General features: G+C 38.3%; 1 protein-coding gene across 9 annotated transcripts in view; it reads right to left on the bottom strand.

Moving 5' to 3' along the window:
* Positions 1 to 1,292: 1,292 nt before the first annotated feature.
* Positions 1,293 to 17,896, bottom strand: part of CDC14A (cell division cycle 14A) — a 210,689-nt gene continuing 194,085 nt past the window's right edge. For all 9 annotated transcript variants that reach the window (XM_086391462.1, XM_086391465.1, XM_086391470.1 and 6 more), the window contains one exon: positions 1,293 to 3,273. In XM_086391462.1, coding sequence (XP_086247588.1) covers positions 3,244 to 3,273 — 30 coding nt within the window. In that variant the 3' untranslated portion in view covers positions 1,293 to 3,243. The remainder of the gene's footprint in view (positions 3,274 to 17,896) is intronic.

Raw genomic sequence — 17,896 nt, 5'->3', positions numbered from 1 at the left:
ATCTGATTCATTTCTATAATTTCTCTCTTAAGAAAAACATCTATTCTTTTTTAAAAGAAACCTAATGATTGATAAACATTGATTATTTCACAATTCCTGTTGCTCAGGTGTACAGGACCAGCTTAGCACAGTGGTTCTGTGCATACCTGTTCAGTCGTGTCTGACTCTTTGTGACCCCATAGACTGTAAACAGCCAGGCTCCTCTGTCCATGATATTTTCCAGGCAACAATACTGGAGTGGGTTGCCATTTCCTCCTCCAGGGGATCTTCCCAACCTAGGGATAGAACATGCGTCTCCTAAGTCTCCTGCATTGGTAAGCAGATTCTTTACCACTGAGCCACCTGCAAAGCCTATGACCAGTCATAAATGATCAGTTCAGTTCAGTCGCATCCAACTCTTTGCAACCCCATGAATTGTAGCACGCCAGGCCTCCCTGTCCATCACCAACTCCTGGAGTTCACTCAAACTCATGTCCATCGAATCAGTGATGCCATCCAGCCATCTCATCCTCTGTCGTTCCCTGCTCCCCCTGCCCCCAATCCCTCCCAGCATCAGAGTCTTTTCCAATGAGTCAACTCTTCGCATGAGGTGGCCAAAGTACTGGAGTTTCACCTTTAGCATCATTCCTTCCAAAGAACACCCAGGGCTTTATCTCCTTTAGAATGGACTGGTTGGATCTCCTTGCAGTCCAAGGGACTCTCAAGAGTCTTCTCCAACACCACAGTTCCAAAGCATTAATTCTTCGGTGCTCAGCCTTCTTCACAGTCCAACTCTCACATCCATACATGACCACTAGAAAAACCATAGCCTTGACTAGACAGACCTTTGTTGGCAAAGTAATGTCTCTGCTTTTTATGCTATCTAGGTTGGTCATAACTTTCCTCCCAAGGAGTAAGCATCTTTTAATTTCATGGCTGCAATCACCATCTGCGGTGATTTTGGAGCCCAAAAAAAGGTCTGACACGGTTTCCACTGTTTCCCCATCTATTTCCCATGATCAAGCAAGCCCAAAACACTGATCATGAACAGTGTTTTATTAACAAAAAGGAAAATTAAATATACAAGGCTGGATATTATCTGACTCTTGTGAAATGTGAAGTATAAGATTTCTTTGTGCTCACTGTCACATAATTCAGGAACGGCCACAACCTGGAAAGTAAATAAAAATCTGGAACGGAGATTTTTAGAAACTCAAAAGTGAATTAAATGTAGAGTGAATTAAATGTAAAATTATAAAGATATTTCAATACATTGATACTCCAAATCCAAATGACAAAAGACAGGGAGAATGTAAATTGCATAAAACTTTTATTATTTATTAGCAGTGTATTCTTCTACACCTTAAAATAGAACAAAATGTCTTTTCAAAGGTAAACTATTCATAACAAAATACATGTCAATCTTTATTATTGGAGTAGAATCACTTTGCTATATACTTTCTATATTATACACATATTCTTCTTGATTTGTCTATGTATGTACATGTGTATAAATAATTTTAAGACATACCCATGTAGATACATATGACTAATATACACATATAATTATGGAAAATTTACAGTAGTCAATTTTACAATCATTTAGTAGCTGCACACAATTAGTGTTCACAGAACTACAACTGTCTATATGGTTCCCTTTCCCCCACTCCTCAAATATCATCTGAATTACTTTTCACCGATAATTTTGAAAAAATACTATCATTTTCCTATACAATTAACTGATCATTTTTTACAATAACTCATTATAAAATATTTTACTATTTTAGCTTTAGAAAAGGTATACAATTTAATTCCACTTAATTTTTGATTCCTAAAACATACAATTCATTTTTTTAATCAGTTTAGTGCAATTATTTGGTACTGCAGTTTTTGAAGGTTAACGAACCTGAGTCAAACATTCATTCAAATGCCTTTTTAAAAAAGTAAGACATAAACAAGATGTTTTGCTGAAGCATGTATAATAGCCTCAAGGTACCCCCTTCTAATAAATACCTGATAAATTACTCAGTGGCTGAGAGTAAAGCACTTCATACAAATCCACTGGACTGCCTGAGTAGTCCATTCTTGAGCAGCATGGAAGACAATGAGAACCTAATACTCCCCAACTCCCCATGGAAAAAAGGTTTACAGGCTTCCGGACCCTAAATGTAAGGTTACACTTACATGAAAGGCCTGTGAAGTACCTAGGAGTCCCTTCATTTTCATGTGAGGTTTCAGATATGCTAGCCTGTGTGCCAGGGGTTTTGTGATCTGTCTTAAACTTGTTTCCTTTATTAATACAGAAAACTACTTAGCAGCATCCTTTGAATCCTCTTTGCTGATTTAAAACTTGCCAGACCATGTGTGAATACAGGCAAAAACCTCGTACCAAAATCAGAATATTCTAATTGGATTAAGAATTCTTTTGTGAGAAGGAAAGAAGTAAAAGCATTTGGACCGTTGAGTCATTTCATAGAGAAAAACTATGCTTTCAAGGAAAAACATTCAGTGAATTTTGATCTTCAACTGGATGTTAAATTTTGTTAAAACCTCCAAAGATGCAAAACTAAATGGCTCAGCAACAAAAACAAAGGGTAGAGAAATGATCTTAATAAGCCGTATCAAACAATTGTACTCTTGCTAAGAGATAAACCTGGATAAAGTTATTAAATTAGACTGACTTCCCAAAAGAATGAATTGATGTGCCATATTTGTAGTGGAATCATACAAATCACTTTCTAAAACCTTTCTCCTTTACTTTTTCTTAATAAAGAGGAATTATTATTCATTGTAGATAAAACCATACTAAACAAATTCAAAATACAAATTTTTGGTAGGAAACAGCAAGAAAATCTAAGTCAAAATATACTCTAGTTTTTACATAATTTTATATATTTATAAATTTATCAAAATAGTCTTTTAAAGTTCACAATACATACATAATGTAACACTGTACATGTAAATGTAATAAATGTATTTCCGAAATACATTAAAAATAACCTTCCAAAATACCAAATTCAACATGAAAACTGTCTTAAAAAGTTGACATCTCCATAAACATAGTTTCAGTGCATTTAGAGTAGTCATTAACCAGAGTTTTCTGGTTTCAAGTCTCATGAAGGTCTTATCTGAGTGCTCTCTTTAATTTAAGGTAAAAAGGCAGAGATATTCTTCCAGCAAGCAGTTGTTTTCTCTCTACATTGCTCATCCAGATGAGGAAACTGCAGGTAAGAGTGGAGCAGCTTTCACCAGAGTGGCAAGGCCTTAGTAATGAACATATTCAGACTGAAGGGACTGTGCGGGGAGAGACATAAACTGAGGTTAAATTCCATCACACACAGAAGTTCTCCTACATCATGCAGCTTTTCCCTTCAACACAAAGCAGCCTGGATCTGTTATATAAAAGATATATGAAACAAACTAAGAAGAATAGAAGAAGATGAGAGAAACAAAGGATTTGCTAAAAATGGGGTATTCAATTATTATTCAAGATAAAGTGATTACAAGAAAACTTTATATTTTAAAAGGCTCACTAATTTAGTACTAGTGATTAAAAATTAAGTATTATTTGGAAATTGATAGGTAGCATTAAACTCACTTCTACCTTTGGACAATACTATTGAGTTTTACTGAAAAGCATTAAATGACATTTGAGGCTAAATTGAAGATTATTAAAGTATATTTAAGGAATATATATTTTTTAATTCAACACATATCAAATGAAGATTAACGCTTCTAATGCAGTAGAATTAGCCATCATTTAAAAATTAGACTCCTTAAGAATGTTTGAATGTTATAAATACCTTATAAATTCTTTCCACTTAGGGGGACACAAAGCACTTCTAGCTTTGAAATTTTATCTTAAGACCCAAAAAGCTTTTGTGCAGAAGAGTCTTGCAGTCATAACATAATAAACAGTGGGCAAGTTTCAAAAAAATAAACACAGTTTTTCCCACATCACATTAGGTAACAACATATAAAAGGAGCATGCTTGGGATATGTAATCAGAATGCACTGATAACAGACATAAGCCAGGGAAAGATAAAGAGGTACAGACAAATCCGCCAACAGTTATTTTTGAGCAGCAAACAGCAGTTAGAAGAAACATAACATTAACGATTTTTGCAGAATTCTAATCAAATACCTTAAACAAAGCTTACTTGATTTGCTACCAAATGCCCTTTTCTCTTCCTCCAATAAATATTTTTCAAATTTATCTGCAGCATTTTATTAATAGGTCATCAGTTCTGAGACCAGTCCATTTTTTGATAGTATAGGTATCAGTAAAAAAAAAAAAAAAAAGAATCTGTTCATTTTGCAAATAAGTTACAAAAGGATTCAAACTATCTTTGATTAGCTTCAAAATCCCAGTGAATTTTATATCCTACCAACAGCCATTTACTATGGTACATAAGAATCTATCAACACAGTGAGTCAAAAGTTATGGTCCCTGCCCTTAAAGGGCAAAAGACCACACTGTCACACAGACATAAAGTGAAAAGACAAATGTGCCAACATTAAGCAATAATATACACAGAATAAGAGTAACACTGTTCACAAGCAAAGGATTAGGCAAAGAGTGGAAAGGGAAGGTTGAATAGGGGGTAGGTGTGTTCTCAGGCTGCAAATTTCAAAGAGGTTAAAGGTCAAGAGCATTAGGAAAAAAAGGAAAAGGCTTGGCAAAATGACTGCAGGATGTAGTTTACGTAAAGGCTTCAAAACAGGAGAGATGATCAAAACTTAGGGTACTATATTGTAAATACACCTGAATTTAGAGAGAGAATAAAAGAGAAAGTCCAGTGAAACTGGTCCAATGCCTTGAAGCCCATTTAACTTGTGAGACAACAGCTGCCAACCTAGCATTTAGAGCTTAAAAGTGGACTACCATTTTTCTAGGTGCTTTATCCCAGTTTCTTCTGAAATCTGGCCAGTAGGCCAAGAGGGCAGAGCCACAAGTTCTTTGTAGCTGCAAAGATGCCACATATGCAGGCTATACATTGGCCAGTGTTTTCTTGGCAATATTTTAACTTTCACTTTTGTTCTAACTAGAAGTTACTCATGTTATCACTAACAGAAATTATAAAGCTCCTGTGATTGCTTGAAAATTTACAACGAAGTTGTTTTTGCAAGTATCTTAAAGTTTTATCAACTCTCAATAAATAGAGATACAGCAAATGAACAGATGCTAGACAAGTGACCTTTGTGAAACTAACTTTCTTCCGGGGCAAAGTGTTTTATACATGCATCAATATACACGGAAAAAATATGTCTGTACATATATTTACATGATTTATGGAATCATGATATACACGGAACTGAAAAATGGAAACATTTCCTAGAATATTAAGGATTTCAATCCTTCACGTGAAGTATATATTCATTAGTCTTCTGTCATGCTGGTTAATTCATTCAACAATGACTGAACATCAGCAGTATGAATATATTAGGTACTGTGGGATAAAAATATGATACCAAAGTTCTCAAAACCAAACCAAACATATTCCATGGTTTCTTTATATGGTGTAAATAAAGTTAAAAAAAATCAGATCAGATCAAAACAGGTTTAGCACATTATTCTGACATCAATGTTTTGTAATAAATTAACTCCTCTTCATTTTCAGTCTAAAACGGAAATCTTAATGGAAGTGGACTTAGGGAAGGAAGAGAACTGTTAAAATCTACATGACCTATCCACTTGAAAAAAGTATACCTAGTATTTCAAGGCCTTTTAACTGAGGGGACAATAGTAACAATGACATTTAGATTTCAAGCACCACGTGTTTATATCATGGGGTTGTATTCAGGGTATCTGGTTCATTTGTCTTCTAAATGTACATGTATCCTAAAGCTATCAATGTTCCAGGAAACACAATAGCCAGTTATTAGCATTTTTAATTTTAACAGTAAAAATGTAAATGCATCATTGTACTATATAAACAATATCATTATTGATTTTATTGTTCAAAAGATAGACTAATTGAAGTACAACTAACTGGAATTCTTGATAAATTAGATATGCAACAGGTCAATTATTCTGTAAAAGGATACTTATTGAGTACTTTCTACATACTAGGCACAATTCTAAACATCTTATGTGTGTTAGCTCATTAAATGCTCTGAACAGCTCATTTTAGAGATGGTGAAACTGAGGAACAAAACATTAAAGCAACTTGCCTAAGATCATGCAACTAGGAAGGAATTTGAACTCCAGCAGTGGCTACAAAGCCCAAAGTCTTAGCCTCCACAATATAATGCCTCAAGACACTTTAAGCATTTGTCCTGAGATTCAGTCCTTATCAACTGAATATTCTCTATCACCTGACACAGACAAATAATGAGTAGGGTATGAGCCTGAGTAAGCAAAGAAATATTAACAGACAAAAGAGAATGTACTATTTATTACTGTAATTAAGATTTTTTAATGATTTTCCATAGGACTGAACCCAAAAGAATTCTCAGTAATAGTCCATAAAGGAATTTTCTTTATTAGAACGCCCATGTTTAAATATTCTGATTAAAGTTTTAATTCGGCCTTGCCAATTTTTATCATTACCATAAGGATACCTAATCAATCTGAAATACAAAACCAACAAAAAATCCTCAGCAAAGACAAAGATATGATTACAAAGGAAGGGAGACCTGAGGTGTAAATATTATTTTACAAAGTAGCACTTATTTAAATAACCAAGAGATTTTAATTTCTCATATAGAAAATTCAAGTTCATGTGCCCATTGAGTTCAATAGGGTTTAGTGAGTTAAGACTAGATCAAGTTTAGCATGATTATATAGTATTTTTACAGTACGAATACCGTAAATGAATAATATAGCAATATCCAGCCTGCAAATGAAAGATAAAATTACCTTACATTGCAGCCCCCCAAATTTTTATGTCAAAATATAAGCTTCCATCAAGAATTCTTGCTCTGAAAGCAGTTGGATCTGACACAAAACATAGTGTTAGGTAAGGAGATCAAGACAATTTGTTCTGTTCTGGAAATGTGCTACTAATCTGTTTTGGCAGATGTAGGTAGTGACTTTAAAAATTTAGCTACTCTGGAGGAGTTTCTTTTTTAAACAGCCCAGTTATCTAATCATGGTAGAAAAATATCTAATAATTATAAATATAAATACTATACAAATAGTTAACAAATAAAACTATAAACTGACTATCAAAAACAGCAAAACATAACGAATAATTAAAGTTAAGGTCTTTGCCAGCAAAACAATGCAATAATGTCTTAAGGTTCAAACAACTTGAACCAAAGGACCCTGTGATCTGATGTAGGTCAAAACCGCCATGTGCTTTTGCCACACTTATTTCTTCTTCCTTGCATTTCCCCATTTTCCCAAGTCCCTTAAGGAAGAAAAAAATAATCTACCAGTTACCCTGGTTTGAGTTCTAACTACCCAGGCAAAAGCACCTACAAGGAAAAAAGTGATTTGTTTCACACTTTGCCACACATCTGAAACTAATACAATATTGTATCAATAAATCAACTATACTCAATTTTTAAAAAGTGCTTTGTTTTCATGGTATCATTGATAATTAAAAGAAAAAATACATTTGGCAATATGGTATCATACATGTAAGTCCTGTATTTTAAGATTTAGTGAACAAATGAGGGAAAAAAAAAACACTGAGTAAAAATAAGTTTATCTATAACTGCCACTATACTCCTGGGCTTTTTATAGCTTTGCAATGGAGTTTCCAGTTGTAGTGCTTGTAAATGAGCAACACACAAAATGTATGCATTATATGTATATATTGATATGCATATGCATATATGCATATAATCATATTATATGCATATAATCAATGCATATATCAATATGCATTGATACATATTTCCACAAATGTGATTTCATACTCTAGCAGAAGCACAGCTGAATAATGTGTTATTGGCATCATATTAACACAAAAAGGCTATGCTCTGTGATAAAATCAGCTTTGAAAGAAGTGTAAGCATTTTTCTATAGTGTTCTCTAAGCAGGTCAGGGACCCAAAGATTTAACAATCTGATTTTAGTTAACTAAAATGCTATATAACTATTCTTTCCCCTTCCTACATAACTTTTAATAGATTCTTTTTTCTGGAGGAACTTAATATGTGCTCTTCAACAATCATAAAGAGCTCAATTGTTAGGTGACAGATTGTTGACACCCAACTTGACTCAGCCAACCATCACATGAGTTTTCAGTTCATCTGAACACCAAAATTATATTGATGCAAGCTTGGTTAAAATGTAGTTTCTCTTATTTTAGTAAAGTCACATATCTAGAAAATAATAAACTCTCAGATTACTGTGTGTTAAAGCTGACGCTGAAGCGTTGTGTGCTTGCTATTAGTGCTTCCTGTGCTTGCAATAATAACGGGCCCCTAATTAGCCCTCTGCTTAACATGTGTGAACCTAGATATGCTAACCAACGTTTAGTTCAATAAATATTTATTAGGCGTTTTCTGTACTTTGGAACCTGAGAAAACAAACATGCCTCTGAGAAGCTTTAAAGCCAGCAGAAGAGAGAGAGAATCACATACAGCTGATTGTCTCGGGAAACCCGGGGTGGGGGCTGGGGGTAGGGGGTTGTGAACAAAATCCTGTAAGAGATGAAAAGGTATTCTGCCTGGATGGGTCACAAACGCCTTATCAAAAAGAAAACTAGTGAGCCAGGCCAGGAAATATATAACCAAGCAGAGACAGGTGGAAAAGCAGAGTAAACCACCTGTGCTAGGACTCGGCAGGAGGCAGAGCTTGAGTCAGGATGCTGGCTGGAGCTGCTGAAGAAGAGCCGGCGGGGAGGCACATGGACTGATGGAGAAGGGCCCCAAAGGCAGGCCAGGGGTCCAGATGGGACCCTGTGTGTGAAGTGGAGATACTGAATGATTCTGAACACAGGAATAGTTTGAGCAGCTTGTCTCAGAAATCTAGCACAGCAGCAAAATAGAGGAAGGAAATTTAAAGGGCCATTTCAATAGTCCATGGAGACCTCGATGAAGGCAGCAGTGCTAAGAATGGACAACAAAATACAGATATTTCAAGGGAAAACTGCTAGGACTTAGTGGCTGGATGTGGCAGAGGGAAAGGCAGAAGTAGCGTCAAAGACAATTCCAGATTTCTAGCTCAGATGACTGGATATACAAAGATACAGTTAGCCAGGAAACAAGAGGAGGAGAGGACCAATGAAGGGCATGTATCCTCCTCCAGTATTGCCCAGGGGAAGGTAGAAATGTAAGTCCAATGCTCAGGAGACGATTACCCACACAGAGAAGTGGACCAAGGTCAGAGACTGGGGAAAAATCATAAAGGGGCAGGTGGACAAAGACAAACAGGTAACTATTTAATGGGAAGGGGAGGAGAAACAGGAAAATAATATTCCAAAACTCAAAATGGACCAAAATAATAGGAGAAAAGGGTGGTCAGTATCGTCAAATGCTGCACAAAAACTAAGAAGAATGAAAACTGACAAGAGATCATCAGATCTGGTTTAAAGAAGTCAGTGGCAGCCAGTGGAAAAGACTCACCAGAAGGCGGGGGGCAGGGTCGGGGGCGCGGGGAGCGGGTGTTGGGGAGGAGGGGGGAGCGGGGAGGAGGCGGTGCACATGCCTTTCTTGTCCAAGTCTGGCCATAAAGGAGACACTATGAGAGGTGGCAGAACTGAGGGAAGCAATTGGTAAGACCGGCCTGTACCTGATTGCAGGTGAAGAGACAGGCAAACGGTGTAAGACAGTGGAGATATAAGAGAGCAAGGCTGTGCACAGGCCAACTCCCAGAAACAGTCCACAAAGAATAGTTCAGGTTCGTGGAGTTACCACTGAAAAAGAGGAGAGCTTCTGTTTTTGAAAAGGAATAAAAGGACAAGTCAGATGCAGATATACTTTGAGGTAGTAAAGAGGGCAGTTAAGGGGAATTATTCCTGAAAAATTATATGTTCTCAGCCTCTGGAGGTTGGAGGATTTGTGCTGATGAAGAATGTGAAAAAGTTTTGGAGCAGTCAATGACTCATTGGAAAAGACCCTGATGCTGGGAAAGATTGAAGGCAGGAGGAGAAGGGGATGACAGAACAAGACAGTTGGATGGCATCACTGGCTCAGTGGACATGAGTTTGAGCAAACTCTGGGAGATAGAGAAGGACAAGAAACCCTGGTGTCCTGCGGTCCATGGGGCCCCAAAGAGTCGGACACAACTTAGTGACAGAACAACAAATGCGGGGAAGAGAAAGGAAGCCAAGATAGGCCAGGTAAACTCATCATGAGCACTGAAGGGTCTGGGTAAATTAGAAATTTATTTGAAATGGAATCAATTGACAGTCATGGGATTTTCTCCAACAGAGCTCAGAAGAGACTATAAACAGATAGGAGATGGTTGAACTGATCTAATTTTGGAGGCTAGTGATGAAGTGGCTATAGAAAAAAAGTTCAAGCGGAAAAGAGAATGTTGGAAAAAGGAAGCAGAAATGACTATGTGGGTTACAGAAGGAAGTAAACAGAAAGGGAACAGGCAGGGGTCATAAAGAGGTCATGGGGAGGAGCTAGTGGTAAGCGGGAGAAAATGTTTGAGAGGAGCCTTATAGAATCCAAGATATCAGAAGCAATGGTCTAAGCAGTAAGAAGGTCTATGAAATGGAATTCCAAATGAATAAAAACAAAGATCACAGGAGCTAAGGAAGCAGCTGCGAGACTGAACAAGTCACTGCCTCTTTGAGTCTTGGTTTCCTCACCTGTAAATTATGGGTTAAATAAATATGATGATGGGCTTCCCTCATGGTTCAATTGGTAAAGAATTCACCTGCAATGCAGGAGACCTTGGTTCAATTCTTGGGTTGGGAAGATGATGTATAAGCATTGCAGCTAATACAATGTAAGGTACATAGGAGGTAATCAATAAATCACTGATGATGTTAAGGATTAGAAAAATGTTACAGTTGTCATGAATGCTGGTAGAAGCTTGGTAGCTAAAGAGTAAAGCTGGGGACTTCCCTGATGGTCCACTGGTTAAGACTTTGCCTTCCAGTGCAGGGGGTGTGGGTTTGATCCCTGGTCAGGGAGCTAGGATACCTTGCAGCCCCAAATCCAAAACATAAAACAGAAACAAGTCAATAGAGATTTTTTAAATGGTCCACATCAAAAAATCTTAAAACAAAAAAAGCCAAACTCCTCAATATGATGGTATTAGGAGGTAGAGATTTGGGGAGGTAATTAGGTCATGAGAACAGAGACTTCATGAATGAGATTGGCCTTCTTATAAAAGGGACTCAGACAGCTTCATCACCCTCTTACAGTTATGCGAGGATACAATAAGATGACAGTCTGAAGCCCAGAAGAGAATACTCACCTGAACCTGAACACGCTGGCCCCCAATCTCTGACTTTCAGCCTCCAGAACTGTGAGAAATTGACTTGTTGTTTATAGACTGCTGCTGCTAAGTTGTTTCAGTCATGTCCGACTCTGTGCGACCCCATAGACAGCAGCCCACCAGGCTCCCCCGTCCCTGGGATTCTCCAGGCAAGAACACTGGAGTGGGTTACCATTTCCTTCTCCAATGCATGAAAGTGAAAAGTGAAAGTGAAGTCACTCAGTCGTGTCCGACTCTTAGTGACCCCATGACTGCAGCCTACCAGGCTCTTCTGTCCATGGGATTTTCCAGGCAAGAGTACTGGAGTGGGGTGCCATTGCCTTCTCCATATAGACTGCTAGTCTAGGGTATTTTATTATAGCAGCTAAGCTAACATACTATTTTTTTATATCCTTTCTTTCCACTCTCATAACCTTCAATCAGAGACTGAACCTGAGGATGCCAAAGCCCACACAGATGATGACCTCATTAATATCAGAAGGCTGAAGGCTCACAACGGTCTGCAAACACTGTGTGTATCTATATAATATCTACACACATTTAAAGGCATTATTGGGACCATGCTGACCTCAGAACAAAGAATGCTTTGTCAACTGACATTTCCAAGTCTCCTGGGAAGGGAACAGAAGAATACCAGTGCTGAAAGAAAGCCAAAGATGTGGTTCAATACTGAGACCGAGCTCAAGATCTCGACAGTATTAGTATTTCTTGGCTGAAAAACTGCATCAAGTTTAAGGCAATGCCACAGGTGGATGAACCAGAGCCAGTTACACAGAGTGAAGTCAGTCAGAAAGAGAAAAACAAATACATATATTAATGCATATATATGGAATCTAGAAAAATGGTACTGATGAATCGATTTGCAGGGCAGGACTAGAGATGCAGACATAGAGAATGGGCTTGTGGACACAGCAGGGGAAGGAGTGGGTGGGATGAACGGAGAGAAGCAGCACTGACAGATATACGCTGCCATGGGTAAAACAGAGAGCCAGCAGCAAACAACTGCATAGCACAGGGGGCTGAGCTGGGCGCTCTGTGACAGCACAGCAGGGTGGGATAGGGAGGAGGGGCAGGGAGGCTCAAGAGAGCCAGGACATATGTACACTTATAGCTGATTAACCTTGTTGTACAGCAGAAACTAACACAACATTGTAACACAATCAGCCTCTAATTTAAAATGTTTTTAAAAGACTGAGTTAGGAAAACCATTGGCAAGGCTAACACAACAAAGAAGATGAGAAAGCTACAGAATAGAGAAGAATGGGAAAATGCCAAGAGACAATGAATGACCATGACATAATCTGAAGCATCACTAAGAGACTAATCTTAAAATGTTTGAAGATCAGTACGTAAGTAAATAAAAGCTTAGTATCAGCTACTACTTAATAAAAATTTTAAAAGTCACAAAAAGGATTTTAATAGGCGAAACCCAAAGCAGCTTTCAAAAGAACCTTATTATAGGACTACTTATCTTACTTATGTTTATACATTCTAAAGGTCAATACAGTAAAAGCTTGTAATAAAAGGCTGTTCTCTTAAAGCAAAAATTAATGTAACCCCTGACACAGAAGTGATAAAAAAGTTTTGTTGCCAACATGAATATATATATATTTATTAAAAAACACATTATTTTACAACTCCTCATGCTCACTTTCACTTTTCCCTTTCATGCATCGGAGAAGGAAATGGCAACCCACTCCAGTGTTCTTGCCTGGAGAATCCCAGGGACGGGGGAGCCTGGTGGGCTGCCGTCTATGGGGTCGCACAGAGTCGGACACGACTGAAGCAACTTAGCAGCAGCAGCAGCATGCTCAAGTGTTATTAAAAAATGTTTCCTAAAGACCATAATTTTTCCTCAGGTAGTTAAGTATCCATTTATAAAAATAAATATACCATTTAAAATTCATAATAAAAATATGTTAGTTGTTGGTCATATATTATTTAATGTATCTGTACTATTATGGGCACTGAAATGCAGGTCATTATGAAAAGCATAGAATATACCCAAGGACAATTGCTGAAGTACAGACTGGGGACAGCAGACAGGGCTCAAACTGGGCTCCTGCCTTCAGGGTTTCTACCAAGAACTCCCGTCCCCTTGATTGCCAGGATTATCTTCATCAAATCAGATCTGATCAAGTCACTCTTGCTAAAGCAATTCCAGTAGCTTAAACTGCATCTCCTAGTTGGGCTTCAGCTTACTTTTCCAGCCTGATTTTAGGTAACCACCTAGAGCTTCAGCTGCACTGGAACACTCATCGCTCTTAAAAAAAATTATAGCTGCAATTATGGAGCATTATCTATATGTACTACGTAAAGTACTTCAGATGACTTATCTCAATTAATGATCACAAGCACCCTATTACAAAGATTATCATTACCACATTAGCTTTAAGGCCTCACAGGCACACAAACCCCTTTCAAAGCACAGTCTTATGTCTATAAAATTTACAAAAATAGTTTGTACTGTTTATCTTAAATAGGTCCCACCAAATTGTTTAAGTTTTAGGATGCACAAAACCTAGTTATGCTCCTGATTACTATTATTCCCATTTACTGAGGCTCAGAGAAGTTAAGTAACTTGCCAAAGTACTTGCCAAAAGGAAATGGTAGAGACAAGATTTGAACCCAGGTCTACTTGTCTTTAGAACCTAAGAACTATCGTACTAAGGTTCTACCTCTGTTCTTGTAGCTCCCATTGCCTGAAATGACCATTCTTCCTCTTCATATTTTCATCACTAGATTCCTAGAAGGCTCCTATTCGTCCTCCAAAGCCCAACTAAAATGTTACCCTTTCTTTACAGCATTTCCTAATCTTTCTTGAAAAAAAGAGATATCCTTTAGATATCCCTCTATTTTAAACACCTATCATGGTATATATATGATATGAAATAATCAGAAGAAAATGCTTTTTTGTAGTCAAAATGATCCACGTGCAAATTATAGCTTTGCAACATATTTGTGGTATAACCTAGGGCAAAATATTTAAACTCTCAAACCCTCAAGGTATTTATCTTTAAAATGGAAGCAATAATTCTTAGCACGATCATTCATTTAAATATCCAAACATCCATAATATTCAGGAAGTACTTGATGAGCGCCTACAATAAGCAAGGCACAGAGCATAAAAGAGTGAAAAACAGAGATACCGTTCCTGCTCTCACAAAGTTTACAGTCTAGTGGGGCATACAGATAAGGGGACAGATGATTAAAATGCAAAGTGAGAGTGTGAGTATCAACCAAGACCAAGGCAGGGTGTACAAGGGCTTACGGGGGAAGCATGGTGACCTAACCTACACTTGCAGGGTCAGGCAAGGACAAGGCAGATGACTAGCAATTCAGTGGTAAGTCTCTTAAAAATAACATAGAGCAAATATTCAAGACAGATGCCTCAAGTAATTTCAATTTAATAAAATACTTCCACCCCACCCACACCATAATCACACGTCCTTCAACTCTTTTAAGATTTGAAAACTCCTCTGAATGCCGGGGAGGGAAAACTGATTTTTTTTACAGTAAGTGGGTCAACCAAAATGAAACTTGGTGTGTTGTGCTGGTCAGTAGAAACCTCAAGAAGAACAGAACAGGCCAAATAAATGAAAATAAAATCTGCTTCTCAGAATTCTGTCACAACCATAAGGATTCCTTAACATTTCTTCTTGTTTTCTGTGTTAAAGCACTTAATGACAGAACAAGGAAATCATTTCCACGTTTTTCTGGGGGCTGAACTGCGGCACAAAGTGAGAAGCAATTGCAGCTTTCAAAAGAGATGCTAATTGCAGCTTTTAAAATATTAGACGCCCTCTAAATACCCGGCAACCCCCGTTCCCTAGGAGTTTCTGGGTCTTTCTTAAAGGTGGGGGAAGGATACTGCAATCTAGATTTCATTTCCTACCTGAGGATTTAAAAACATTTTTTTGCTGAGTGATATAGCACTGGAAAGAAAGACCATCTTATTTAGACAAGAAACCTGTAACAATTACAAAAGCTGCATTGAAACAATGAAGGGAAAACACTCAACCTCCTACTTTATTCTGCATAAAATGGGAATTTCCATCTTAATTTAGACTTTCTGCCAGCAAGCCAGCAACAGTAGGGCTTGGAGCCCTTCCTCTCACAGAGGTTTATTAGGCAAAGATGAAGGAAGGAAAATCGGCTATAAGACACCTATTGTTCTTACTTCCTGGGAGGGTGAGAGGGAGGAAAATGTCCTGCTGGCAATTCTGTTTATAAATGCTTTTCTTTACAATAAGGTAACAAATTTAAGGAGAAAAGGGAAGAGGAGCAGCTGCCCACACAGAATATTACTTTAAATTTCATTATTGGAAAATCACTCTATTCAGGCCAGGAGAGGGATAAGGCACAGGAGGAGAGGTGAAGAAAAATAACAAAATATGGAATGAAGCCAAAATCAAGTTACATAGACAGACTGGCTACAGGAACCAACATGGGAGCTAGGCAGTCCCCACATCGCCAACAGAAAAGAGGAAAACTGAGATCCAGAACAAGTAGAATGTTATTCTCATCAAACTACCAGTGCTTGTATTGGTAAGTATTCAGCTATCTACCAATCAGGTATTCCTAACTGAATACCAAGCTGAATACCAAGCTAAGTATTCAGCTATAAATGTGGATTACAGCTAAGTCCCCTGCATATGAATCTTCAAGTTTTGAACTTTCAAAGACGCAGATGTGCATTCGCATGTCCAATCACATAAGTAAGTTCACATGTCTGGCGCATATTGTCCCACGCATGCATCTTCTACACGGGGTTGTACTTTCATGTACTTTACTGAACAGGACTCTATAGGGTACAGTATCTTGATTTCAAGCCCAGGATGTCCAGAAGCAAGCATAAAAGCAGCGGTGATGTAGCTAGTACTGCTAAGAAGCACTAGGACTTGGAGGCCCAGAGAAAGGACAGAGAGAGACAAGAGGAAGAGGTAACTGAAGAACCCAAGAGATTCACGATGCAGGAAACGGCAAGGAGATTTTCTTTGAGGAGGCACTGTTAGTCTTTGAGGCCAGGACCCAACCTACAACAGTACAGGAAGACTGCATCAGCCCTTCAGAATGCAATCCGGTGCTTCCACGTCATCTATGACGAGACAGAAAGAGCTACTACACAGACATCACTGGATTGTTGTTTTCAAGAGGGTAGATAGAATTGAATCCAACAAGGAAACAGAACTTGTGCCATCAACGTAAAGGTATGAGTGAAGTTGCATCTTGCCCTCTGTCTTCTATTGCTGATTATCTTTCGAGTCTTCCATCTCCCATCTCCTCTCCCTCCTCCAGTCAGTAATTCTTGCCTGTTACTTGATGCCAGTATACCAGCTGTACTGTTGTACTGTATTACTGTACTTGTCAAGAATGTTTTCTTTATCTTTCGTGTTTGTTTCTTATGTTTGTGTGAAAAGTATTATAAACCTATTACAGTACAGTACTATATAGCTGATTGCATTATTAATAGTTGGGCACCTAAGCTAACTTTGTTGTACTTAGGAACAAACTGGACTTGTGAATGCACTCTCAGAAGGAACTAGTCCTTATGCAGGGGACTTACTGTACACGAAACCTTTAGCCACAAAATCTGCAAGATATTCAAGTAATTATCTTCATGTTTAACACTTTTTCTGAAAATGGAAAGATTCATACTCTGGTCTAAAAAAAGAGGCTGACCCATAATCAGTATATGAAAACATCGACTGAACTCAACTCCTGTTCTGAAGTACATGACTTGTAAACCTAGTTATGAAAATGTAAATACACTTCATTTTCCATCTAATCCCAGTTACAAGGATTTAAGTTTTATTGATACATGTGTGCCCATAACTTAATGGGATTAGAGTCAAATTAAGGGATAGGGTCGGCTGAGGCTATAATCTATACAGGAATCTCAAGTTGAAAAACATCACTGGGAATAAAATCAGATGGGGGGAATCATATGTGCTAGAAAGGACTCTGGGTGTACAGAGTGGGAAAAAAACTTTGAAAAGAGGCCTCAGGTAGGGATGGGCGTAGTAATGAGTCCAACACACACACGCGCACACACGTATGAGTACGCACACACACTGCATCTTCACATTAGAAAAGTGGTTTCTAAACTGCCATATAAGGAAAGTGGGTCCTCTTAGCTAATACCATGGGGTATGGGTTTTCACAAAAGGCCCTGAGAGGCCCACTGCCACCCGCATGTCTCCTCCTCTTCCCTCCCCTGCAAAGACCCACCTCCCCCAGGATAACGTCACTTCAGTCATGTCTGATTCTTTAAGACCCCATGGATTGTAGTTCACGCCAGGCTCCTCAGTCCATGGGATTCTCTAGGCAACAATACTGGAGTAGGTTGCCATGCCCTCCTCCAGGAGATCTTCCTGACCCAGGGATCCAGCCCACGTCTCTTATGTCTCCTGCATTGGCAGGTGGGATCTTTACCATTAACGCCACCTGGGAAGCCCCCTCCCAGGGTAAAGGCTGAGGAAGTGTCTGAAGAACAGTGGGCATGAGGGGCACAGGACCACAGCCTTCCCAGAACACTAGGGCTTGCTTGTGCCTGAGTCGAGGC

Source organism: Bos grunniens, chromosome 3 (genome assembly GCF_055505025.1).
Source record: "Bos grunniens cultivar Pamir isolate PY7600 chromosome 3, Bosgru_T2T1.0, whole genome shotgun sequence".
Classification (NCBI taxonomy): domain Eukaryota; kingdom Metazoa; phylum Chordata; class Mammalia; order Artiodactyla; family Bovidae; genus Bos; species Bos grunniens.
This window is presented reverse-complemented; position numbering and strand designations above follow the sequence as displayed.